Source organism: Gopherus evgoodei, chromosome 3 (genome assembly GCF_007399415.2).
Source record: "Gopherus evgoodei ecotype Sinaloan lineage chromosome 3, rGopEvg1_v1.p, whole genome shotgun sequence".
Classification (NCBI taxonomy): Eukaryota; Metazoa; Chordata; order Testudines; family Testudinidae; genus Gopherus; species Gopherus evgoodei.
In genome coordinates this window covers 22,292,860-22,319,421 of record NC_044324.1, presented here as the reverse complement: position 1 = coordinate 22,319,421, position 26,562 = coordinate 22,292,860, and the positions used below count along the sequence as shown (strand labels likewise).

The window sequence follows — 26,562 nt, the reverse complement described above, 5'->3', positions numbered from 1 at the left end:
TCCCAAAATTCTCCATTATATGAAGGAGGACCAGCAGCCTCGAGGACCAGCATCTGTTTAATTTACTGTTTAATTTATCAATTTGTTCCAAAATTTCCTTTATTGACACTTCCATTTGGCACAGTTGCTCAGATTTATCACCTAAATAGAATGGATCAGGTGTGGGAATCACCCTCGCATCCTCTGCAGTGAAAACCGATGAAAAATATTCCGTTAGCTCTTTCATAATGGCCTTGTCTTCCTTAACGCTCCTTTAGCACCCTAATCGTCCAGTAGCACCACTGATTATCTGGCAAGCTTGCTGCTTCTGATGTACTTAATTGTTTTGCTATTAATTTTTGAGTCTTTTGCCAGTTGCTCTTCAAATTCTTTTTTGGGTTGCCTAATTATACTTTTACATTTGACTTGGCAGAGTTTATGCTCCTTTCTAATTGCCTCAATAGGATCTGACTTCTAATTTTTAAATGATGTCTTTGTCTCTAACCACCTCTTTTACTCTATTTAGCCATGGTGGCATTTTTTTTGGTCTTTTTTTTAATTGGGTTATACATTTAATTTGAGCCTCTTTTACGGTGTTTTTAAACAATTTACAAGCAGTTTGCAGACATTTCACTCTTGGGACTGTTCCTTTTAATTCCACTTAACAAGCTTCCTCATTTGTGTGTAGTGCCCCTTTTTGAAGTTATTGTGGATGCTTCTTTGGTATTTCCCTCCCCACAAGGTCGTTAAATTTAATTACATTATGGTTGCTATTACCAAGCAATTCAGCTATATTCACTTCTTGGACCAGATCATGTGCACCACTTACGACTAAATCAAGAATTGCCTCTTCCCTGGTGGGTTCCAAGAGTAGCTGCTCCAAGAAGCAGTCATTTATGGTGTCCAGAAATTCTCTCTCTGCATCCTGTCCGGAGGGGACAAGTTCTCAGTCAATATGATAATAGTTGAAATTCCCCACTATTACTGAGTTTTCTATTTTTGTAGCCTAATCTCCTTGAGCATTTCACAGTCACTATCACTATCCTAGTCAATTGGTCGGTAATATATTCCTACTGATATATTATTATTCAAGCATGGAATTTCTTTCCAGAGATTCTAAGGTCTAGTTTGTTTCATTTAAGATTTTTGCTATATTTGACTCTTCTCTCTCTCACATGTAGTGCCACTCCCCCAAGAGCACAACCTACTATGTCACTCCTACATATTTTGTACCCTGGCATTACTGTGTCCCATTGATGATCACCGTTCTACCAAGTTTCTAGAATACCTATCAATATCCTCACCAATAATTCTTCCAGCAGGCTCCATGGTACACAGACTGTTACCCCAAAGTAAACTGGATGAATTGGGGCTTGGCTGACTCATGGACTGGTAATGGGATAGAAAGCTTTTTAATTACACAATATGTTGAAGATTCTAATCCACCTCTACCTATAGAGAGCAGTTGTTTCCAGTGGACAGCCTATGTAAAATGAAATGGTGGACTCAGTCCAGGTGCCTACTAGACAAATCTCCATTCCATAAATTACCCCTACAATCTGGTGGCTAAGGCAGGAGACTAGGAATTCACTCTCCAGGGTTCAATCCATTTCTCTATCACTTACTCATTATGCGACCTTGAGAAAAGCTCTCTGCCTCAGTTTCCCCATGTGTAACAAGATAAATAGTAATTAGCTACTTCACAGGGTGGCACAGAGACTTAATGCTTGTAAGGATTTTTAGAGAAAAGAAAGTCTTTAAATACAATGCACCGTCATGAAAGTTTCACAAGTATCAAGGATGACTTTGTGCAACTGGCATAAAGACAGTTACCCTCTCGACCCTAAAAGTGCTCTCTTTGAATCAGGTTTGAGGCACTCTGACAGGGCAACGAAGGGAAGTTTACACAGTTGCTGTGTCTGTCAGTGGATGAAGGTGTTAATTTTCACGAGATACCAATATGGCAACTTTCACACAAAAAGAAAACCCGTCTAAATATATAAATGTGAGGACTGGGGAATTTATTTTACACAAAAGATACAGTGAGCTGAAATGTCATGAGACCTGATCTGTGAGTTCATTCATCATGCAGGGTCTCCTATCCAAAGGTTTCAGAGTCCATTCCCCAATTCAGTGAGAGTTTAACTCCCACTAGAATTAATGGTTACAAGCACACATTGAATATGCTTCTTCTAGGCCTTTTGCTTAATCTCAAGTGTTATATTAATATTGGATACCAGTCAGGATACAGACTGGTTGGTCTACAGCACCATCTCTATTTGTAACTTCTCATAATTGGCAGTTATGTTCAGGACTTGTGATTCTGCTGTCAATCCGACAGCATCTAGATTTGAACAAAATCCTTGGAGCCAATACAAATTATTACTACTAAAGAAAACTGATACCTAGGCATGTTTTCAGTTATGTGAATTCTCTTGTGATATTAACAGCATTTTTCAGAACATTTCATACAGTGTTTTGTTGGTTAAATATAAGGAGGCATAAATAAAACTCCAATGTGAAAAAACACCAGAAGGCTGCAATACCTGTTGATTAAACCTAAGTGTCTGTCGTACCAGATCTCACTCCTTGCCACTGCAATCTTATGCTAGTTAAAAAATCAGCCTGTGATATGGATATTACCTTTGCTACTAGTACAGTTTGGAATGTCAGAGTCCAAGCATGAAATTAAAACCTAAAGTTTCTATTCATTTTCCAAAAGTCAGCTAAGTCCTTGTGAGCTTGTTTTACTTACCTTGGTGCAAATTCATCAATGGTAAGGCCAGCTTGGATTCCAGTTCTGCAGTACTCCAATCCATCAGCTACAGTATAAGCTAATTCCAATATGGCATCAGCTCCTGCCTCCTGCATATGGTATCCACTGATTGAAATGGAATTAAATTTTGGCATATGCTGTGTAAACAAAAAAGCAATAATGCCGGGAGGGCAAAATCATGTAATTGTGCTATTAGGGCTAGATTTACAAAGAAACGTAGGCACGATGATGTTGAGTGCTCTAACCACCATACTACAGAATCATTCCCATCCTTGCTCTCTCTTCGGCCCTACCATTCTTTCATTATTGAGCCACAGTGGAACAGCTCCAACATTTGGCTAAGCACTCACCAGAAAGGCGGCAGATCCTGTTCAAATTCATTTTCCCACTTGAACCAGGTGGAGGAGGGACTTGAACCAGGGGTCTGCCACATCCCAGGTGAGTACCCTAATGACTGAGCTAAACATTATGAGGGAGGTCCCACTCCCCCTCACCCCATTGCCATTTTATGTAAGCTTGTCTGTAGGGGACCGATCTGGTAAATGAATTCTGAGCATGCTTACTGGATCAGGCCGGAAGGCAAAATAGGTTGAGGAATGCCTTTGTTCTCCTACTTCATGATCACTTTGGGGATTACAAATCCAGCTCACTGGCATGGAACAGCACTGGCAGACAACAGGTACCTAGGGAACATTTACTGCAAAACTAAGCTGCTTCACAAGTTTAAGTGCCTACAGGGCTCAGGAACAGCTGAGCAGGGCCTGTGTGAATCCCAGCAGGGACTGATTCTGGGATTCAGGTAGCTGTAGTGGCAGGCTGGTGTCTAAGTCCTTTTATAAATCCAGCCCATAACGCTTAAAGACAACCTCATTCATTGTAAATTACAAATCAAAAGCAAACTTGTTTCTGGCCATATCTTCTACTTAGACATTTATAGGCTACTCATCACCTTGATATTCTGTTGCTTTTCCTCCTTAATGTAGCCAGTTTGTTTCTACTTTTCTGCCCTAACGGCTAATTAGTTGTTTGAGCTTTAATTATCTCCCACGACAATTACTAAAACCTCATCCTCTGGTCTCCTTGATGGTCACACTGTCCCCCTTAAATTTGTCTAAAATGATACAGCCAAAGAGTCTTCTTCAGCCATCATTAAAACCACTCTCTTTAATCCCTCTACTGGCTCCCCTTTGTCCTGCATTTCAAAAATCAAACCTTTCCTTCTATTCAAGATTCTGCAGCACTCTGACCCAGCCTTCCCTTGTCTTCTACCTTTGTCTTCTTCCATGCTGACCTCTACGCAAAAAAACCAGCCTCCCAATCCCTCCCTATTTGTCAAGTTTTTCCTGTGCACAATGCACATCCTTCCAAAATCCCACTTCTTCCTTGCTGTCCACAGATAGTGATTAATCTATAATTTTCCCCAAATGATCAAGATATATATAACCCATTGATATATGATATTATTGTAACCCTTGTACTTCCCATCCTGCATTGTTTGTTACTAGCTGCCATGGTATCTTGCTCTTTGTTCTGTAAAGTGTCTTGTGCACATTTGAGCACTGCATAAATAATATAACAGAAGTGAATTAAAATAAAGAATACCTTTGATGTGTACTGGAAGATGTCAGCAATGATCCTCATCGATGGTTCTGGAGGGAAAATGTATGTATTTCGGACCATGAACTCCTTGAGTATATCATTCTGGATTGTCCCAGTAAGCTTGGCTTGAGGTACCCCTTGTTCTTCCCCAGTTACGATGAATGTGGCCAAGATAGGAATTACTGCACCATTCATTGTCATGGAAACTGACATTTTTTCTAAAGGAATTCCATCAAAAAGGATCTTGGTGTCTTCCACCGTATCAATGGCAACTCCAGCCATTCCAACATCACCACGGACTCGTGGATTGTCTGAATCATAGCCACGGTGGGTTGCCAGATCAAAGGCAACTGACAATCCTTGCTGGCCAGCTAGGTTCATGAAAACAAACAGTAAAACAGGTTTGCTTTAGGAATTGCAATTAACTTTATTTTACGTAGTTAGGGTCCCAACTGATCCAATCTGTGGTGTCACAGGCTATTTTCAAACTTCTCTGGAGGTCTATTAGTTTCTGTGGAATTTAAACTTTCATTCAAAAGCTTCTAACTCTTACTATGCTAAAGATAATCTTGTTTTCAATGCAGCTCTGAGTCTGCGGTCAGAGAATGAAAACATAGCTTTCAGGGCTTTATTCCCAAATAGGGAATAAAAGGCCTGAAACACAGTGGAGCTGCCATGGTTCCACTGGGGAGCAGAAACAAGCTCTGTAGTGGTGCACCATGCCATGTGTCTTATGTAGGAGGTCAGCCTAGATAATCGCAGTGGTCTCTTCTGGCTGTAGAATTTATGAATGGGGAATTAAATGGTGTTACATAGGCAGTATCATGGAGCGGCCAGTATATAAACTGCCATTTGGATCCAGAATCTTACATTCTCCACATACCAGCTACTACTAAAACCCATGAACTTCCTAGTGGCAGTGAAGTGGATATATAACCTCTACATGTCAAAGCACTAAGTTTGAAGGAGGATTCCTTTTCCTCCTGTATTTGCACTTTGTGTAGGAGATTCAACATTAGTTTTCAGAGACATATAAACTGCCTTCAATTCATCTCAGGGGAATGTTATTTCTGAAGCATAATGATAGAAATTTGATGTAAACTTCTTTCACTGCTGATCATGTTTGCAGAAACATCCAAGAATTTCGGGATTGTTGCTAGTTTGAGAGTATCATCATTCCACCACTGTCATAAACAGATAAGTAAGAGTTAATAGAACAGAAGTACTTCATATCTCTTTTGCCTGTAAAGGGTTAACAAGATCAGTGAGCCTGGCTGTCACCTGACCAGAGGACCAATCAGGGGACAGGATACTTTCAAATCTTGAGGGAGGTAAGTTTTTGTGTGTGCTGTTAGATTTTGGTTGTTGTTCACTCTGAGGGCTCAGAGGGACCAGACGTGCAACCAGGTTTCTCTCCGATCTCTGCGATACAGGCTCTTATAAGTTCAGAATAGTGAGCACTAGGTAGATAAGGTGAGTTAGGGCTTACGTTTGTTTTCTTTATTTGCAGATGTGTATTTGGCTGGGAAGAGTTCAAATGTGTATTTGGCTGAAAGGATTTTAATTTGTACTTGTATACTTAGGCTGGGAGGGTATTCCCAGTGTCTATAGCTGAAAGACCCTGTAACATATTCCATCTTAAATTTACAAAGATAATTTTTACTGTCTTTTCTTTCTTTAATTAAAAGCTTTTCTTGTTTAAGAACCTGATTTTTCTTTTGTTCTGGTGAGACCCTAGGGGACTGGGTCTGGATCCCCCAGGGAATTGGTGGGGAGAAAGGAGGGAAGGGGGAGAGAAAGGTTAATTTTCTCTCTGTGATAGGATTACTTTCTCTCTCAGGGAGAGTCTGGGAGGGGGAGAGAAAAGGAGGGGGGAAGGTGAATTTTCCTCTGTTTTAAGTTTCAAGGAGTTTGAATCACAGTAATCTTCCAGGGTAACCCAAGGAGGGGAAGCCCGGGAGAGGCAACGGTGAGGGAAAGGGTTTACTTTCTGTGTGTTAAGATCCAGAGGGACTGGGTCTTGGGGGTCCCCGGGCAAGGTTTTGTGGGGACCAGAGTGTACCAGGCACTGGAATTCCTGGTTGGTGGCAGCACTACAAGTACTAAGCTGGTAATTGAGCTTAGAGAAATTCATGCTGGTACCCCATCTTTTGGACGCTAAGATTCAGAGTGGGGGATTATACCATGACAAACACCATGCAGTGCAATTATACAGAGCTTTTCACCAAGTGTTTCCAAATAATTTAGCAAGATTAAACATTCTGGTTAGGTATTAATATACCCATTCAATGAAGAAAACATGTGACATGACAAACTCACACAGCAAGCCAATGGCAGACCCAGGAATACCAAAAACCCTGACTGAAAAATTCATTTGCCAATCACTAGGTCAGACTCCCACTTAAACATTTGTATAAAAATATATTTGTAGCATTCTTGCTCTGTGATAAAACTATGGTTTGAGGACAACATTTACACAAAAAAGCCTATCTGAAGAATAATTTGTGAAACAAATACTCTGTATTTGGAACTTTTTAGTTAATGGGGCTTTCACTATTGTTTTGACTGATAAAATTATACTGCCCTTCCCTTCATAAATGTTTTGGGTTGTATTGCTGGCAAGAAAACAGATGGGATGGAATGACCCCAGGCAGCTCATTTCAGCAGTGGCTGAATTACTTCTGACATCCAGATTGTTATAATAGTATATTATTTCGTTGTATAGAAGAGATTTGTAAGGAAATTTAACACTGACGAAATATTGGAAAACCTGCTCTCAAAAACCTGAAAATGTCATCTCTGGGAAATTGGCTTGCCTACTATGCTCTGAGCTAAGCCATCAAGTATTCCTAACATGTAAATTAGGGATGTAAAATGTTAACCGGTTAACTGGCATTAGTCTTACCGGTTAACCCGTCTTAACCGTTAGCCCCCAGGCTGGCGGGCTGGATCAGCCCCAGCCCCACTGGCTGGATCCGTTAACCATTTAAATGAAATATTAATAGTTTAAACAGTTAACTTTTAAAACAGAATTGACATCCCCAATGTAAATATATTTTAAATGCACAGTATAATATTTAAATCTAGAGTGCCAGGATGAACTAGTATTAAAAGTTTAACTAAAACTGACAAAAAAACTAGCAGGTTTTCCACAGCAAATTTGTCCCCTATAGGGACATGACACGAGGCTAAATTGTTCCACAATATCTGCACTATCCTTGCTAGGCTGAACCTGAAATGCATCCAGGTTGCTGCCTTTACACAGGCAGAGACAGAAAGGTAAATGTTTGCTTTACCCTTGATGTTGTCCTTGTAGAACTTGTTGCTCTCCTCCACTGTACTGAAACCAGCATATTGGCGGATAGTCCATGGCCTGTAAGTATACATAGTGGGATAGGGTCCCCGAGTGAAAGGTTTCACTCCTGGCAGCTCCTCAGCAATGCCTTCTGTGTCCCTTCTGGAGTACAAAGGCTTGATGGCAATTCCTTCTGGGGTATGCCAGATCAATTCCTCTGGATTCTTGCCCTTCAGCTGCTTTTTAGCCATAGCAGCCCACTCTGGATGCAGAGGCTGCCGGTGCAGGGAGCGCCACATGATCTTGGAGTGGTGTGGCCAGAGGCGCAGAAGCCCACCCTTGGCCCTCAACATGTCTTCCCGTGTGGGTCACCAGCGTGAGAAGAGCTGAAAAACTGAAAGTATATAAATGAATACTTTGCAGTGCCATATTGTCTTTCACGGGAAGAGCTCAGATGGAGAAACTGAGTCACACTGCAGTTAAGTGGTTTGCCTAAATTCCAAGAGCAGCAAGTCACGGCCAGCAATGAAGGATGGAACCCACTCCCCTGCTTTAACCATTTGCAAAGAAACACTCCGCCTCAGAGCGCTATAAAGGGAATACAATGAAGGTGGTATAGGAACCCGAAGAAAACTTAATTGGCCTGTTAAACGTAACCCGGGCGCTCTATTCCTCCAAGACTCAGCTGCCCAAATTCCACCCCTGGGTGTTCCCCATCTCCAGCCCGAACCACCAAGATCGGGGAGCGGCGGCGGCGAAGGCGCTGGCGGTGCCAGGCCTGAGGCGGATCCCACGGAAAGGGCTGGGGTGGGTTAGCGGGCGCGTCCGCTGCCTTGGCACGGGCGCCGCAGCCCCGGAGAGCCGTGGCGAGGCTAGGGAGGGGCTCCGGGGTCCTGCCCCGCGCGGGACGGTTAAGGCGAAGGGCGCGTCTGGCCTCGCGGGCAGTCCCGGGGGTGGGGGCGACAACAGCCTTCGGCCGGGGACCCCCTGAGGCGCGGCGCGGAAGGGAATAGAGATGGGGGAGGGGATTTCACGGCCGGGGCCCGCTCCCCAGTGGACAGGCCCTTACCCCCCACTCCTGGTCCTGGTGCGAGTCAGTCCCAGACAAACGCGAGCACGCAGGCGCGCGCGCCTGTGCACTGGGAGGGACGCTGGCTTGGCGTCGGTGTGCGCATGCGCGCAGCAGCGCGGGAACGTTGTCTCTAGCGGCTCGCCGGCGTCGCGCCGGGCACCTGGGCTGGCGGTGGGGCGGTTGAGGAGGACCGGTGAGTCGCGGAGGGGCTGAGACGGGGCGCACGATGGGACTTTTCGGGGGAAGGGCGGGGGTTGGTCAACGCGACGGCATCAGGTAGCTATGAGGCGAGAAGGGGCGTTCAGGTGGCTAAGACTACATCTCCCGGCAGGCAATGTGCCCACCTCTGTTAGCGTCCTATGACCAAGGGTGGCAATGCATGCTGGGAAATGTGGTCTCGTATAACTAGGGAGTCCCTCCAGTCACAGATAGTATGGGTATGGCTCTGCCTATCAGCCCACCCAAAGGAGGCCCCAGTCACTCAGATTAGTCCAGGGGATCTCAGACTTTAGAACTGGTGACCCCTTTCACATAGCAAGCCTCTGAGTGCAACCCCCCCTATACATTAAAACGCTTTTGTATATATTTAACATCGTAATAAATGCTGGAGGCAAAGCAGGGTTTGGGGTGGAGGCTGACAGCTCGCGACCGCCAGGGCGATCCTTGGGATTTATGGTGCCCTAGGCGAGATTATTAAACTGGTGCCCCTGTGCCTGTCTTGCTCTTAGCAACACAAACCTAAGCTTACACTATTGGAAAACTTGCCACATGCATGTTATTAAAACCAGCTTAGCGTAGTTAAGCACACTGTAATGCTGATGGACTAGCACTAAAGAAGTAGCACTATAGAAAACATTCTGATTTGACAGAATGATGCAAATAATATAATTTTTTTAATTTGTCAACATTTTGTTGGAAATTTATATGAAGAGGTATTGAAACAAGGATTTGTTTTTAATTAAAAGCAATCTTTCTGGCTTTTTTGGGTGCAAAATCAGTAATAATGTCATTGTATGACAAAGACAAAGTGATGTCTTGTTCGATTGCAAGAATAGCAGGACCATTTAAGTGTTCCTGACTCCTTAGAGCGGAGATAGTTTTTAATGAGCTTTAGTTTTGAGAAACTCCGTTCTCCTGATGCCACTGTTACAGGAATTGTCAGTAGAATACGACTGGCAATGTACACATTAGGATATATGTCAACAAGTTTGGTGGTATGAGTAAACTGTATAATGTCCATCATCGATTTTGCATGTGGCAACACGGATGACAGTATACTCAATTCTTCAAACAGTTCAAGTCCATTTAAATCAAAATGATAGCCGTGCTTCAGGAGGCTTTCTAGGTCAGGGGTCCCCAACGCGGTGCCCGTGGGTGCCATGGCGCCCGCAGGGGCCTCTCAGTGCACCTGTGTACTGGCTGGCGAACAAGCATCTGCTCAAATGCCAGCAAAATTCAGCGGCATTTCGGCGGCGATGCCTCTGGATGACTCCGCTTGCTGCCGATAAGCAGCATCATCCAGAGGTGTCGCTGCTGAAATGCCGCCGAATTTCGTCGGCATTTTGGCGGATGCTCATCCACTGCCACGGTCCTTTGTCTGGTGGGCGCCAGACGAAAAAGGTTGGGGACCACTGCGCTAGGTTCTTGCATTCTGTCATTAGTTGCTCTTGTTTTCCTATTTCCTTGAATTTAGTCCTGCTCAGCCCGCTACCAGCTGAGTGAATGGAACCCCAGGCCGACAGGAGGTTGAGTGGCTCAGCCAGGGTCTCAGCCGCCGGCCTTCTCAGCCCGCTGCCAGCCTGGGGTTCCTTGGGTGTCCCTAGGCCCGTAGTGGAGGCTGAGTGGGGCCAGTGGCCAGGACCCTGGGTGGCAATGGGGCAGCCGCCAGAACCCCAGAGCAGTGGTGGGTTCAGCCTGCCTCTGCGTGCCATCAAAAATCAGCTTGCGTGCCATCTTTGGCACATGTGCCGTAGGTTGCTGACCCCTTCTCTACACATTAGTAAGGAGATGAGCATATTACAGTTCTTGGAGGTTTCTGTTTAGCAGTAACAGGGCTATAGGAAAGTCAGTCAACATTTTTTGTTTGTCTGATGAAAACTGGCCCACTCCCTTCCCCATACCAAACTTGTCACAAATAATTGTCAACTTAATTTTCTGTTTTTGGCTAAGATATTGATTTTTTAAAAAAAGATACTGAAATTGAATTCAGGATTGTTAGCAAGCATTTTTGGGGACCAAATTTGTTAAATGACAGTCTGAATGGAAACACAGTACTGCTTTCATGCTTGGCTCACCCCCCAGCCTGCTGGTCCAACAACTGCAGTAGAGTAGGAGATAGGTGGAAAAGTGCAGGACCCCAAAATCCACCTCTTGGGGTGCAGAGTGGCAACAGCAGCAGCAAACCCTCAGGTCTGATCACATGCCAGTGGGCACCACCGCCAGCCCAACTGACCATGATGAAGTTAGCACAGCATCTGATCTCAGGGACGGGGCACCCATGAAGCCACAGCAGCTCCCCCTGCCCTATGCAGCTCCCCCCGGATGAGATGGATCACTGCCAGTCCGAGGGAGAGACATGCTTCCCAGCTAGGGTGACCAGATCCAGATATCCTGATTTTATAGGGCTAGTCCTAATATTTGGGGCTTTGTCTTATATAGGTACCAATTACTACCACCTAGGGTGACCTGACAGCAAGTGTGAAAAACCGGGATGGGGGTTGGGGGGGGAAATAGGAGCCTATATAAGAAAAAGACCCAAAAATTGGGACTGTCCCTATAAAATCGGGACATCTGGTACCCTACAGGTGAGTTCCTTCCCCCACCCCTTCCCAGAGACCCCAGCAGCCAGTCCTGTCCCTCAGACTGTGCTGCATTCATCTCGTTCTAGCCTGCTCTTACGTGCTCCGCTGCTTTCCCTCTGTCCAGACTCCCAGCAGAGCGGTGCCCCCAGACCTAGTGGTGCCCTAGGTGGCTGCCTGTTTTGCCTATGGCTAAGGACGGCCCTGGCGACCCCCCATGTAATAACCTCACGAGCCCTTGAGGGGTCTCGACCCCCAGTTTGAGAACCCCTGGATTAGTCCTACCTACTAGCACGACAGTCCCTTATGTCATGACAGTCACTGCAGGAAACCCAGCACAGCAATCTTCTCCCATGCCATGGCTATCACCACTGTAAGAACATCGTTTCCATATGTCATGACAGTAGCTGCTGCGAGAAAGTGCAATGACATGATCTCTGTGAAGTTATTAGAGTCCCCCCTGCAAGGATCTAATTGTCCATGATGTCATGACAATCACTGCCACAAGGCTCAGCATAATGACATTGCCTCCTATGTCATGACAGTTGCTGCCAGAAGCCATGGCAAAGTTGCATCATCCCCTGTGTCACAGTAGGAGCTGCGTAGGAGAAGTGGTGTGAGGAGGATGTAATGTAAATAGTCCCTATAGCAGGCATGACATTGATGTTTATGATCATATAACAAACAAATGGGTCTGGGGAGTAATCGGGGGCAAGGGTGTGTGTGGGTGCATGTAGAATATCCCATGGCTTGTCTATCAGGCAGCAAGTGGAGACATTTACCAAGGGAGCAAAGCACTCAAATACACAAAAGGTAATGCTGTATTTAACACAGCCTTCCTGTTCAATAGCTGTATGAGTTCTGCACTTCTTTATGGATTATACATCTCTATCTCTGTTGATTCTACTTCTCTCCCCACTGCTTTAAAGGTCATGAAACATCACCGGGCTCATCCCCCTAAGGCATGGAAGTCTGTCAGAGAAGGAGCTGCACAAAAGAAGAGCAAGTCACAGCAGCACCCAGAACCTTCCAGCAAAAAAGCGGATGGAGGACAAAAACTGGGACAAGAGAAAGAGGTGATTAAATTTCAGACTAATCAGCCCAAAGAAATAAAATTACTGAAGTGGGGAGAGAGAATATGTCGTCTTTCTACTAACGTGTGTGGGGAGGAGAGCTTTTCTTTGAATATTTAGTTAACTTGAGCAGCACACAGACTGACTGGAAAGGACATGAGAAAATCCTCAGGGCCTGTAGGATATAGATATCTGAATTTTATGTGATGGGTCTGGACGGGGCAGCGTAGTCCCATAGCTTAACAAAACAGAACTGGCTATTCATCTATTAAAGGAATGTATTATAGAAGTAATTAGTGACTACACGATCAGAGCAATAAAATCTTAGCTCAGTCATTCCTTGGAGAAGGTGGATCACTTCTGGCTCATGATCTGCAGGGCACAAGATTGACGCGGACAGCTTTCTGTCTGAAAGATGCTCCTTGTCACAACCAGCCTTATGAGCAGCATGGTCCCATGTTGTTGAAAAGAGATTAGGAGAAATAAACCGATACATTTTCCCATCCGCAGACTTGTTTCTGTAATGTGAGAGCTAAAGAGGTCTGGTTATGAGTTGTTTCCTCCTGTTTTAAGACTGAAAGAAGCCTGCAGAACTTGTGTGAGATGTGCTCTTATTTGAGAATGTGTGCTGGATGACTATGTCTGCACAAGGCAGAAAACAAGCCTTTACTATAGGAGAGGCAACCGATAGCAAAAGGCCGTTTTCATGTATTCAAATAGTTTCTCAGTCCTTATTACAAAGTGGGTCCTTGGAAGCAAGTGGATGGTCCCATGCATCAGAAAACATTTACAGGCAGTCCTCAGATTTACGACACAATTGGTTCCTGAAAATTGCATCGCAAGTCGAAACGTAACTCGGAATCGCAATCCACTCCATTGTGGGACTAAGTGTTATAAAGTCGAAACTAATTGTCGTAAGTCAAATCAGGATGTCAATTCAGAAGCATCATAAGTTCCATTCGTCGTAAGTCAAACGTCATAAATGTGTACAGGCATTCCTCAACTTTCTTTCTCTGGTGTAAATTTTCCTTTTTACCAGGTCACACAGCCAGCCAAGAAGAGAGAGAAGCGACAGGGGGAGCAGTCCCTTGAAGGTACAAATTTCCGTATTTTCTCCACATGTCTGTATCTGATCAATATTTTAGTGCTTCACCATTAATCCATATTCTGAAGCAACACTGAGAACAGGAAATAACTCATAAGTTTTATCAAAATATGATTGCAAATAGGCCTCAATTTTTTTCTGTGCATGACAAAAAATAAATTATCCTCTGTATAACCTTAGCCAAGACACATTTCTATGTCTTATGAAAATATATGATTTTACCTTCAAATAGTATGTTTCTTTTCTATTTAGTGCTTGCGGTGGGGTCTGTGTGTGTCTATCAGAACCACAAGGGTCCTCGTTTTAACTTGCTCCTGATCTCTTGATGGCTACTGGATTATTGTGTACATGGTGCTTAATATACAAATAAGTAGACATGGTCCCTGCCCTCCAAAGTAGGGCTCCATGTCTGTCACAGAAGTCACTGATTCTGTGACTTTCTGTGACCTCCATGACTTCTGCAGGTGCCAGTGTGGCTGGCCCTGGGGCCACGCTGGAGCAGCCACAGCCCCCAGGCAGGTGGCTAGCCGGAGCATCCACAGTCCGTAGCCCCCAACAGCTGGAGCTGCTGGCCCCAGGCACCTCCCCAGCAGTGTTTCCCCTCCCCCCCCATATTTAATCACTAGTATTTTTAGTATAAGTCATGGACAGATCACGGGCTGTGAATTTTTGTTTATTTCCTGTGACTTGTCCATGACTTTTACTAAAAATACCCGTGACTAAATTGTAGCCTTACTCATGAGTTTACCATCTAAATGGGATAGTATTCCCTTTAGAACCTTTAAAACTGCACCTTAATCAGTCTGCAGAAGTCACTGCTAGGTGACAGAAAACATTCCCTTCTCGAATAGAACATGCCATCTCTGCAGCACTTCCAACCGCTTCTGCATCCATCCGTTTAGAAATCAGGGCTGGATATTGAACTTGAGTCAGTCATATAGCAGTGCCTAATGTCACTAGCTCAAGTGTCACTGGGGAGGGGGACGTTTTATGGACCAGTAGCCAAAATGGCTACTCATGGGCTTACTTCTCAATCCTTTCACCAGCTTTATCAATTATGTTGGGAGGAAACCACAATAGAATGGCAGCTTCTTAGGGCAGGGACCACATATCTTGTGTGTGTTTTACACCAAACATGCTGTCAGTGCTTTACAAATAACTACTACTGACAGTGTGAACAGGTCTGAGATGCTGTTTCTTTGGGGCAGAAAATCTGCTCTCGAGCTCAGTCATTTGAGGGGTCAGAGAAGTAACTGATCTACCATAAAGTTTTCTATCCAAGTCCAATAGGTCACATCTTGACTGTTTCTCCTTCTCTGTCTCTTTCTGGTACCAACAAAAACAGGTTTTTGGAGCACAAAAAAAGTGAAGTTGTCCCCTGGCAAAACAGCAGCCTGGCAGCTACTCCCAGACAGCAGCATCAACCACCTGGGAGGCGTGATGGATTCAGTAATATTGCAAGTATCAAGCACCACCACATCCCATACCTCAGCTAAGGCTTCAGACACATAAGACCAAGAATCTTATTCTGTTTCCTCAAGTAATTAGGATGCTTAATGTAATAGCTAGTTAAAAAAAATATCATTCTGAAAGTGTCCAAGCAACTAATCAGTTATTGAGAATTCTAAACATTGTAGCACATGACATCAGGTCCATCTGGCACTGGAACTCTTCATTTGGAAAGCATGGGATGAGATTTGGAAGGTGTTCTCAGCCTAGGGTAGAAAGAGGCCTTGACATTTAATAGATAGTGAAAAAATAAAGTCATACCCAGGGAAAATGACAGCATAACCAGCTGCGTTTGCAGTTCAGCAATATTATTTCATGGAAGCTCTGCCAGACAGTCATGTCTTGTGTGACATTGCTGATCATATAATCCCATTCCAGGAAGTTCCTTCTACTTATAGGTTCTGTGATAGAAATTAACACTTTGCTTTTTCCTTCTTCTAGATCCATTCTGAGTAAATCAGTACAAGAAAAAGATGACATTCAAAAGCACCTGAACCTTCTGAAGGAAAGGTAATGAGTGGTATGGCGAAGAGACCCAAGAGCTCTCAGTGACTTTGTAATATATTTCTAGAAATGTTCCTTCACTTCTGGGAGTTGTCATCTTCAGGAAATCAGAGGGAAGCTGCTGAATGATCAAGAAAGGGAAACCTCAAGAGCATATCTGCTGAAGTGAATGATCAAGATTCGTTCAAAATGGCAGAGCCTCCCTTTAACCTCTTATAGAGGCAACAGGCACTCAGGCAGCATTCCTGAGAGCTGCTGGAATGAACTGTATGCTCTAGAATCGTATTAGAAAGTGAGATATTGAATTTGGCAATTTAGAGCCACCATCATTTTGTGACATGAGCTCAGGTTCTTAAGAGCTGTGACCATTAATAGCATGCATGGAGAAGGGTAATCTCATGTGTTGGGCATAAGGTGCAGCCTTTTTGTACTTCATTGCTCAGGTAACCAGTTATACTGTGAAAACTTTGTCCTCCTTTGAAGTGGCGATTACAAGCTACTGCCATAGGCCAATACCAACTTGAGACAACGTGACCTGATTTCTGGAGGTGCTGAGTGCACGCAGCTCTGATTAACTTCAGGGGGAGTTGTGGGAGCTCAGCATTTCTGAACATCAGACCAAGTTACTTCACACTGGACATCCAAAAATCAAGGCATCTCCAAAATTAATGGCCACTTTTGAAAACAGCCATAAAGCTCTTGCTCCGACATGTATCTATATAATATTTTTAACAAAGGTACAGGACACTCTATAAAGTTACTCCAATGAAAAGGTCCAAATTGGGAAACAGAAAGTGCTGCACATAAGCACTTAGTTTTATTTTTAAATGATGAAATGATCAGAACAGCGCAGATAGTACTTAGAAGTTTCATATCCAGGAGCGTAGCCACAACATAGCCCTAGCTCATAGTACCTTTATATTATATCAAGAACAATTAAAAAGGATACTGATTCTGACCTCCAGTAACTAACGGGTTATAATGTTTGTCTTAAATCCAAGGCTATTTAGTTGTTTTTATGTAAGCAAATACTACAACACATTCAAGTTGTATTTACTGAGAGCCAATGTAAATATTTTACGATGGAAATAATTTATTGACATAGGTCAGTGCTTGTAAGAATATGGGCTGTAGCACTGGGTATGAGTTCCATCCTGAACTTTTATAATTAGACATTACTGCAGCAAACACTTGTAATAATCCAGTCTTAAAAAGATAAGGACATTTATGAGCAATTCCAGTTCCTTCTCCTCTCTTCCCCCTCTCTCCCCTCAGAAAAGAGCCTTGGCTTTAGTAGATGGTAAAAAGATGACTGAACAAAGACAGAAAGCATTAGCAAAACTAAAGGATGAACCATTACCAATACTTGTTTTAAGCATCAGAATCCTCAGCGAAAAATCAAATAACGCGTCATAACTGATCTTCTGTGGTTTAAATAATTAGAGCCCTACGCAGATACAAAAATTTGCATCCGCATCCAATCAGCATCTGCAATAATTAATTTATATCCGATCTGCACTCCACCTTTTATATGTATCCGCATCAGCACCTTATCTCACTGTTAGAGCCCTGCATGGATACAAAATCTTGATCCGCATCCGATCTGCAAAGATGGTAAACACCACAACTGCATCCTCGGATATAAAGTGGATATCTGTGGATTTGCAGGGCTCTATAAATAATAACACTAAGCACTTCCTCAGCACTTCACAAAAATTGATCTTAACAAAGACCTGAGAGTAGTACTAACCTACTTAACCTTACAGTTGCCAAATTTAGCCAGAGGGATTAAGTGAGACCATAGCAGACAACATGGTCATAGCCAAGATAAGACCTCTGGAGTAGCTAGCTCCTAGTTCTGTGCTCAGGCATCTAAATCACACCACTCTTGAAAGAGAATTTCAGCCCACTCTCCCTTTTTGCTTTAACACTCTGGGCCCTTTACCTCAGTGAGAGCAGCTCTGGGAGTATATGGTGAACATGTCTTCTCCCTAAGCAGGTCTTTAGTGGGTCACCTTGTTTTTTCAGGAACAAACATGTGATGCTGTTTGTTTGTTTGTTTTTTTAAATAAAATCAAGGCTTCTGAGACATTACAAGACCCTGAAGGTGCCTACTGGGAAGCTAAGCAACCTGAAAAATGTGCTGAGTCTTAAGGTGGCAGAGAAACAGAATCTCTCATCCAATGAAGAGGCTATGGCACTACTGCAGGTAAGGGAGACATGGGGGCAAAGGGGGTATGGGATAGGAATAGAGAATATGTATAAATCCTTGTTCTGCTCCCCAGTAGATTCTAACCTTTCAATAGAAGGGAGGGGAGGGGAGGGGAACTTCAGGTGTTCCTGTTCTCTCATTCCAGAGCTTCAATTCACACTGCTGCATCGAAGGATCCCAATTGTGCACTGGAGAGACTAGTGTCTTCTGGGATGAGGAAGAAATTCAGTCCAGGTTCACTCAATCCTGGTCTTATTCACCTCTTTTATCAGGCACTTCATTAAAAAAAAAAAAATTCTGATGTGCATCACAGTACAAAGGGGAACAAAGACAATCCGGGGAATTATAGACCAGTCAGCATAACTTCAGTACTTGCAAAGATACTGAAACAAATGATTAATGAATCAGTTTGTAGCACCTAGACCAGGGGTCTGCAACCTACGGAATGCATGCCAAACACGGCACACAAGCCTATTTTGAGTGGCACACTGCTGCCTGCCGTGGTCCTGGCCCTCAGCCCCACTCAGCCCACCAGCCCATCACTCTCCCTTGCGGGGGCAGGAGGCAGAAGCTTGGTCCTGCGGCAGCAAAGCTTCCCCCCTTCTTTCCCCAGTGTGCTGCTTTCCTGCCCCTCCTCCTCTCCTTCCCTGCGCCGATCAGCTGATAGCCCTTGTAAGGAAGAAGGGGAAGAGTGGCAGCATGCTCGCTGCTCTGTAGAGGAGGCAGAGAAGAGGTAGGGACAGGGCCTTGGGGAAGTTGGTGGAACAGAGCATATCCCTTCCAGCCCCCTATCATGAGCTGCTCAGGGCAGGGAGCTGGGAGCATCCCAGCCCTCTGCCCTGACCCCTGAACAACCCCCCAAACCCCAAGCCTTCTGCCCTGCACCCCCCCCAGCCCTCTGGCCTGACCCCGAATCCCCCCCACACACGCAGTCTCCTGTCCTACACCCCCCCACACCCCTGCCTTGACCCCTGAACCCCCCCCCACACCCAGCCTTCACCTCCACACACCTTCAGCCCTCTGCCCTGACCCTTGACCCTCACACCCAGCCTTCTGCCCTGCATCCCCCCACACCCCAGCCCTCTTCCCTGACCCCTGAACCCCCCCACAGCCTTCTGCCCTGCACCCCACACACACCCCAGCTCTCTGCCCTGACCCCTGAACCCCCCCACACACCCAGCCTTCTGCCCGACACGCCCAGCCCTCTACCCTGACCCCTGAACCCCCGTACACTCTCAGCCTTCTGCCCTGCACCTCCACATCCCCCAGCCCTGACCCCTAAACCCTCCCCACACACCCAGCCTTCTGCCCTGAACCCACCAACACACCTCTAGGCCTCTGCCCTGACCCCTGAACCACCCCTACCAGGCCTGGGGTCCCAGCTGCCAGCCCCTTGCCAGGTGGCGTCCCGGCCGCAGGCCCCGCTCAGCCTGCTGCCGGCCTAGGTAAACAGAACCCCAGGCTGGCAGCAAGCTGAGCAGGCTGGCGGCATAAGATCAGCATTTTAATTTAAATTTTAAATGAAGCTTCTTAAACATTTTGAAAACCTTGTTTACATACAACAATAGTTTAGTTATTTAATATAGACTTATAGAAAGAGACCTTCTAAAAACATTAATATGTATTACCAGCACACGAAACCTTAAATTAGAGTGAATAAATGAAGACTCTGCACACCGCTTCTGAAGGGTTGCCGCCCCTTGACCGAGACAATAATATGGTTATAAAGAATAGCCAGCATGGATTTGTAAAGAATAAATCATGCTAAACCAACTGTTTTTGACAGGGTTACAAGTGGATGGAGGTACAGGGGGAAGCTATAGATGTGATAACTTAATTTTAGTAAGGAATTTAACACTATGCCACATGACAGTCTCATAAGCAAACTAGGGAAATGTGGTTTATATGAAAATACTATAAGGTGAGTGTACTGCATCCTTTTAATAGTTGCTGCTGGAGCTGTGTACTGCATCCCTTTAATAATTGCTGCTGGATTTCCTGGGCTGCCTCCCACCTGGTCTCATCACCTTTCTCTTCCCTTTTTCTTCCAGACCTCCTTCCCTGCAAAATTTCTCAGTCTCTGCCCTAATTTCTCATGGTCTTCTCCCAGGCCTCTTTTCCTGGAGAGCTTGTAACAATCTCTGCCCCGGTTTAGCCATGATTTTTTCTCCCAGGCTTCTGCATGGAGAGCTTCACACTCCTATCCCTGCTTATGCAGGGTCTCTCTCAAGCCTCTTTACCTGTGGAACTTCACAGCCTTCCAGTCCTCCTTCACACATCTGGTTCCAGCCAGCAACTGACCTGCTCAGGCCCAGTAACTCCTTTTAACTAAGCCTGCAGAACTCTGATTGGCTGCTTCCGTGCAGCTTTTCTAGGCAGGCCTGGAGAACATGGCTTTCACTGCACCTTTTCCTGTGGTGGGGTATGGTTAGGATCATTAGACCTTCAGCAGCGGGCCTCAAAGGGCCTGGTATACCCCATCACAGAGTGTTGTTTGTAAGGCATGGGAGGTAATTATCCTGCTCTACTCAGCACTGGTGAGGGCTCAGCTGGAGTACTGTGTCCAGTTCTGGGTGCCACACTTCAGGAAAGATGTGAACAAATTGGAGACAGTTCAGAGCAAAGATGATAACAGGTTTAGAAAACCTGACCTATTGAGAACAACAAGGAGTCTGGTGGCACAGCTACCTCCTGATACTTGACATATGAGGAAAGGTTAAAATAACTGGATATGTTTAGTTTTCAGAAAATAAGACTGACAGGAGGACTTGATAAGTCTTCAAATATGTTAATGGCTGTTCTGAAGAGGACAGTGATCAGTTCTCCATGTCTACTGAAGACAGGACAAGAAGTAATTGGTTTAATCTGTAGCAAGGGAGATTTAAGTTAGCTATTAAGAAAGATTTTCCAACTATGATTGTAGTTAAGCACTTGAATAGATTTCTAAGAGAAGTTTTGGAATCTCCGTTGTTGGAGGTTTTTAAGAACAAGAAACCTGTCAGAGATGGTCTAGGCGTATTTGGTTCTGCCTCAGCACTGGGGATGGACTGAATGACCCCCCTTCCAGCTCTACATTTCTGTGGTTCTCCACTAATATTTGAGCAGCTCTCTGATGTGCAGTTCCCCTTATTATGGTAGTTTGGGATAACACAAACATACAAGTCACCACATTGCCTGTTTCTTGCTGGGGTGGGGGTGAATTTGGCACATAATTGGATTCTGTGGTGGTGATCGCTAATCTACTGATCAGTAACCCAGATCCCTCATCTTTTCAAGGTCTTCACACAAGTGTTCTATTAGACAGTGAGATTTCATGCTGTTTTTCTCTGGAGACTGAGAGGCAGTGGACGGTGTAATGAGGAGTTGACAGAATTTATAGTGTGTTGTATAGTGTTGCCCCTCTCCCCGTGAAACTCCATAGTGGTAGTGACCACTATGACTCTCAAACTGGTGACCTTAAAATCTGCCCCTGCTTCCTCTTTGTTTCTTAGCTATGAATTATCATTTCATATTCTAATGTTCCAGGGAAAAATCTGTATCTAATGGGACACTTCCACAGATAAGCAAATCACTATCTTTAGCCCATCTGCCACAGAGCAGGAAGGAGGCAGGGCTCTGTGCTTGATGGAAAGTTAGTCAGGAAGTGCTGTCTAAGGCCACCTACCATGAAGAATCATTGTGTTCAGTTTTAAAACAAAATCCCACCAAACTTGCTGGCAGACAAGGAAGTACTGAAGATGCTGAAACAATATTTTGTTATCCACATTTCTGCCTCTGCTGTTCCTGCCTGCGGGTAGCAGGGAACAAGAGGCATCCTTTCTTATTTTGTGGAAGAAATCCACTAGGACATGTTCTGGGAAGGACAAAGACAAGAGAATGGACAGTGAAGAAAAATTACAATGTAAGTAGGTGCCAGTCCGTGCCTTTGCCTCTCACACTTTATCTGCTTCAAACTTCCCCTTTCCAGGGTTTTGTTCTTGTGATTTACTCAAGTGGCAACATCAAAACATAACCCTGAACTGGCTGTTCAGAGGGATTTTCCCCCTTTGAGTTTCTTTCTGAGGCAGAAATAACCTCCTTCTGAACTGGAGATAATAGGAGCCACCTGGTCTGTCTGTCATTGAGTCAGCAAAAGAACTCAACATCTCTGCGTAGAACCTGACATTCTATTACACAAATATTATTTAAAATATCATTTTCAACTTCTCAGAGCATTTGTCTTCCTCTCTGGTTCCCCTGGAAGAGTTCACATAGATGCTTTCATCATGGTATTTTAACAGGAGCTTAATCTGGCTTATTTGTCTCATCCAGTCAAGCTGTTGCTAACAGAAGAGCAGCTGTGGGACTGAGAGAAGGCGGGACTGGAGTTTTAATTCCATGCCTGAACTGAATCCAAGTGTAAAGAGGTTAGCTGGGGCTCGTGCCTCGCTGGGGCAGCGGGGAGCCACACCGCCTCACTATACGCTGTTGATGTCCTGGGGGGAATTAGTCTGGCCACGGGAGTCTCCTTCGGTGGCCCTTGCAGCAACCGAAATAAGTACAATATGTCCAGGCCCTGGGTCAGGGAAGGCAACAGTGAGTCAGACGCTCAGGCCCTCAGGCAGGGGCTGAGCAATAGTAACAAAAACAGTAGCAATAAGTCCAAGCCCTGGGTCAGGATGGGGCAACAATGAGTCTGGCGCTCAGGCAGGGGCTGAGTAATAGCAATGCAAACAGTAGCCAGCGGTCAGGGCCGGTCAACAATGCGTCAGGCTCTCAGGCAGGGTTGAGCAGTAGCAATGCAAACAGTAGCAATGAGCCCAGGCCTCCAAGGGATCTGGGAGAGGGAGAGACTGCCACCCGCAAGTTGGATGGCGGGGGGACACAGACCCTCCCACTCCACTGGGTCCCAGCCCGGGGCCCTAGCAGCAGCAGAAGACCCAGTGCTGTGTCAGTGGGGATCCTGATCACAACACACTGACATGGGCTCTGGCAGTGTTGCAGCCAGACTAGGCTCAGCTGCCCCTGGGCTACTTCCAGCCCCCCACCAGTGGTACCTGGGTCACGGTGGTGTCCCCTGGGGGGTCCAGCGCCATGGGTTCCTTGGGGTAGTTGGTGAGAGGCAGATCCAGCAACTCCTCCTGGTAGCGGGCGTGGGGCAGGTCAGGCCAGTCCTTGGGTGCACCTAGGACTGCAGGGGCGTCCCAGTCACGGGCCAGGCTCGAGGCAGCTGACCTCCCTGGTGCCTGTCTCTCCAGTGAGTTCTGAGGTCGATCCTTTGTACTTCCAGGGCACCGCCTGACCCTCTGAGGGGCAGGCTTAGAGCTTCCTAGCTCCACCCACTCCGGTGTCCGGAAGGGCTTGTCCCTCTCTGGGGTGGCGGGGGGACACACGGCCTCATTACACCAAGCTTCTTGTTCATAGACAGAGATCAATGGCCATGTCATAAATGAGTTGTTTCATTTCTTCATACAAATGCTGTCAGGTGATAGACGAGACTTCAGTCCTTTAATTCTATTGATTTCTTGTTCTTTGGTTCTTTCTTGAGCATCCGTGTTTGTCAGGAAAGTTAAAGATGGGACAGTTTGGGTGGGACTCTACCACAATGTTTTGCATATAAACCATTTTTAAATGTATTTGTTCTGTTCTTTTCATTTTAACCCAGGAAGAAATAACCACAGTTGTGCAAACTGCTGAGAACACAGACGAGAATATTCAGAGCCTGCAGGACAAAATACAGACTCTCAGGAACCGGTTAGAGGAAGCTGAGAACAAGGCTAAGAAGGTATCTTATAACAAGATTTGCTACATTGATCCCAGGAGGGCATGTTTCTGGAACCAACCAGTACATGATCTCTCAGCAGAGGGCCTTGTGTAGGAGAGACACACCGGGCATTAGGTGTGTGCATTTTCAAGGATTTCTAAACATCAGGATTTCTGTTTTTCAGGACTAAGAAATTAGGAGGATGGTGGCCGTAAATAATCTGTTTGCACCTGTGATCACATTTCATTTTTGTTGCTTCTCTAGCTGTTCCAGAAAAATGATACAGGAGTCCTCAGTCTTCCAGAACTCCCAAAGCACAGCCTGACAGCACCCATTCTGCAGGTGAGCAGGGACAGGGCACCATGTTTTCAGAGACCTTCCAGACAATTAGGAGGAGACAACAGAAACCACATTGCCCTTTCTAGCAGGAACTGTCTGCATTTCCCCTCTCCTGGGCAGAGCAATGTGTTTGTGTTTGAACAGTCTGTAAAATACTCTGAATAAGAACTGTTTGCCTATCCCTGACCACAGAGAGAAGTTTATTAAATGGTCCCTTGTGAGATATTTCCATCCAAGTGTTAAGGATCACTATCCTTATGTCACCTTGTTGACAGCTGGAACTGCACTGGAAATAAAGTCTTATTGGATGGAATTTCTCCTGGACTCTTAATGACTTGTCTACACATAGCAGCAACGCGCACTGGGAGAGGGGGGGTAATGTCTGAAACGCGCTCCCGTAGTGCGCAGTGTTGCTCCCTGTAGACATGCCTTAAGTGAAATGGATATGTCTTGTATTTCTATCACCCATTCTCCATTTTCCTTCCTTTCTTCCATCTGCAGGAGGAGATTCTGAAAATCCAAGACCAGAAAGGTATTCTGAAGGACCTAAGCACCATCCAGCACTCAGCTGAGATGAAGAACATGTTGACCCTCCTTGAACAGGCCTATGAGAAGGTGGACTCCCTTTGAGGAATCCGTACACGAAGTTATGCTGAGGCAGGCTTTATTTCATGGTCCAGCAGGTGTTGATCCTGTGACAATATTTTTTGCTTCTAAAGACTTGCCTTCTGCAATCACCAAGTGTCTATTAGTCAATCGTTTATTAGCCAGATATTGGCACAATATATTGATTGTTGCCCAGTGGGACATTAGTGACATGCTGCTTTTTCACTGGTGTAAAGACCAGACATATAAAACCTAGCTCATCCAGAAAAGGAGCACTTTTAAATAGTGTATACATTATCTATTAATAAACTGGATTATGGCTGTTATTTTCCATTTTCAAACACTTATTTGTGGTTCAGAGAACTGAGTGACAAGCAGCAGATTCCACTAGCTCTAATATTGCATTGAAAGGTCTGGATTTCTTTTCTTTTCTTTTGGAAAATTAGCATTGTTTCATTATATTAGGCCTGTCATGCCAGAGATATGACTATAGTCCCTTTATGGACTCAACATTCACTCTAAAGAGAAAATGAAATCCTATTTGAAGTTGAATGATGTAATAGATATTTTATTTAAAGAATAGTTGCTAAGCCACAATAACTACCCCCTTTTCAAGAAAATTAGATCTATTTTTAAATATAAATCAAAACACCTATATGGTAACCTGAAGTTAAAGGATCAACATTTCATTTGATCAGCTGGACAGTATTCCTTACACCAGGCCTGCACAACTCATAAAGCGGCGAGGGCCACATTATTCCAAAGAAAACAGCTGAGGGCCGAAACCCCCCGGCCCTGCAGAAACACCTCCCCCAGCACCTCCCAGCCCCGTGGAAACACTCCACCCCAGCGCCGCCCAGCCCTGCAGAAACAAACCCTCCTTTCCCAGCGCCGCCCCACCAAAACAGCTGTGGGCCAAAAAGGAAGGTTGAGGGTGGGAAGGTGATACTTGATTTTAAATCAACCAGCGGCTCCAGGCTGAAGAGGTGGCTGGGAGCCCTCAGGGGCAAATTAAAGGGCCCAGGGCTCCAGCGGTTGTGGGAACCCAGAGCTTTGCGGGGCTGGTGCAGGGATTTAAAGGGCCCAGAGCTCCTGCCGCTGAGGGGAGCCCGAGCCCTTTAAATCCCAGCCCCAGCCCATCCGCTGGAGCCGCAGCCGGGATTCAAAGGGCTCTGGGGTGCCCGCAGCGGCGGGGAGCCCTGAGCCCTTTAAATCCCAGCCATGGCCGGGATTCAAAGGGCTCTGGGCTGCCTGCAGTGGCGGGGAGCCCTGAACCCTGTAAATCTCAGCCACGGCCAGGATTCAAAGGGCTCTGGGCTGCCTGCAGCGGCGGGGAGCCCTGAGCTCTGTAAATCTCAGCCACAGCCAGGATTCAAAGGGCTCTGGGCTGCCCGCGGTGGCAGGGAGCCCTGAGCCCTTTAAATCTCAGCCGCGGCCGGGAATCTCTGCGGGCAGCCCAGAGCCCTTTGAATCGCGGCCACGGCTGAGATTTAAAGGGCTCAGGGCTCCCCGCTGCTGCGGGCAGCCCAGAGCCCTTTGAATCCCGTCCGCAGCTGGGATTTAAAGGGCTCTGGGCTCCGCGTAGCTGCGGGCAGCCCAGAGCCCTTTGATTCCTGGCCACAGCTGAGATTTAAAGGCCTCTGGACTGCCTGTAGAGCGCCGTGTGTGCGGGATTTAGAATCTCCCCGTGGGCCGCACAGTGAGCCTCCACGGGCCGCATGCGGCCCGCAGGCCGTATGTTGTGCAGGCCTGCCTTACACTCTTAGTCCACAGCATAACAAAGGCACTTGCATCTGGTTCAGTAGTGTGTTAGGTTTATGCTGGGAGATGGGCAGGGATAAGAAAAGCTTATGGTGCAAATCTCAGAGTTCTACACTCACCTCTTATTTCATTAATTCCCAGGAAATCTTTCGTTTTGGAAATATGGGGACCCTCATGAAAGACCACCCTCA

At 45.7% G+C, this 26,562-nt stretch overlaps 2 protein-coding genes across 3 annotated transcripts in view; one reads left to right on the top strand and one right to left on the bottom strand.

Moving 5' to 3' along the window:
- MMUT (methylmalonyl-CoA mutase) overlaps window positions 1-8,805 on the bottom strand; it is a 35,578-nt gene extending 26,773 nt beyond the window's left edge. Inside the window, exons 1-4 of the mRNA XM_030555239.1 lie at window positions 8,719-8,805; window positions 7,651-8,043; window positions 4,358-4,725; window positions 2,735-2,892 (exon numbers count right to left, since the gene is read on the bottom strand). Coding sequence (XP_030411099.1) covers window positions 2,735-2,892; window positions 4,358-4,725; window positions 7,651-8,002 — 878 coding nt within the window. The 5' untranslated portion in view covers window positions 8,003-8,043; window positions 8,719-8,805. The remainder of the gene's footprint in view (window positions 1-2,734; window positions 2,893-4,357; window positions 4,726-7,650; window positions 8,044-8,718) is intronic.
- A 14-nt stretch (window positions 8,806-8,819) lies between these two features.
- On the top strand, window positions 8,820-24,936 carry CENPQ (centromere protein Q). 2 transcript variants are annotated; one of them, XM_030555240.1, is made up of 9 exons: window positions 8,820-8,914; window positions 12,449-12,595; window positions 13,632-13,686; window positions 15,043-15,154; window positions 15,648-15,716; window positions 17,790-17,919; window positions 23,567-23,686; window positions 23,930-24,007; window positions 24,506-24,936. In XM_030555240.1, the coding sequence occupies exons 2-9, from the start codon at window positions 12,452-12,454 to the stop codon at window positions 24,632-24,634; spliced, it is 837 nt and encodes a 278-aa protein (XP_030411100.1). In that variant the 5' UTR covers window positions 8,820-8,914; window positions 12,449-12,451; the 3' UTR covers window positions 24,635-24,936. The 2 variants fall into 2 exon arrangements, with proteins under 2 accessions (XP_030411100.1, XP_030411101.1); XM_030555241.1 differs by having other exon boundaries at window positions 8,901-8,997.
- Window positions 24,937-26,562: the final 1,626 nt, after the last annotated feature.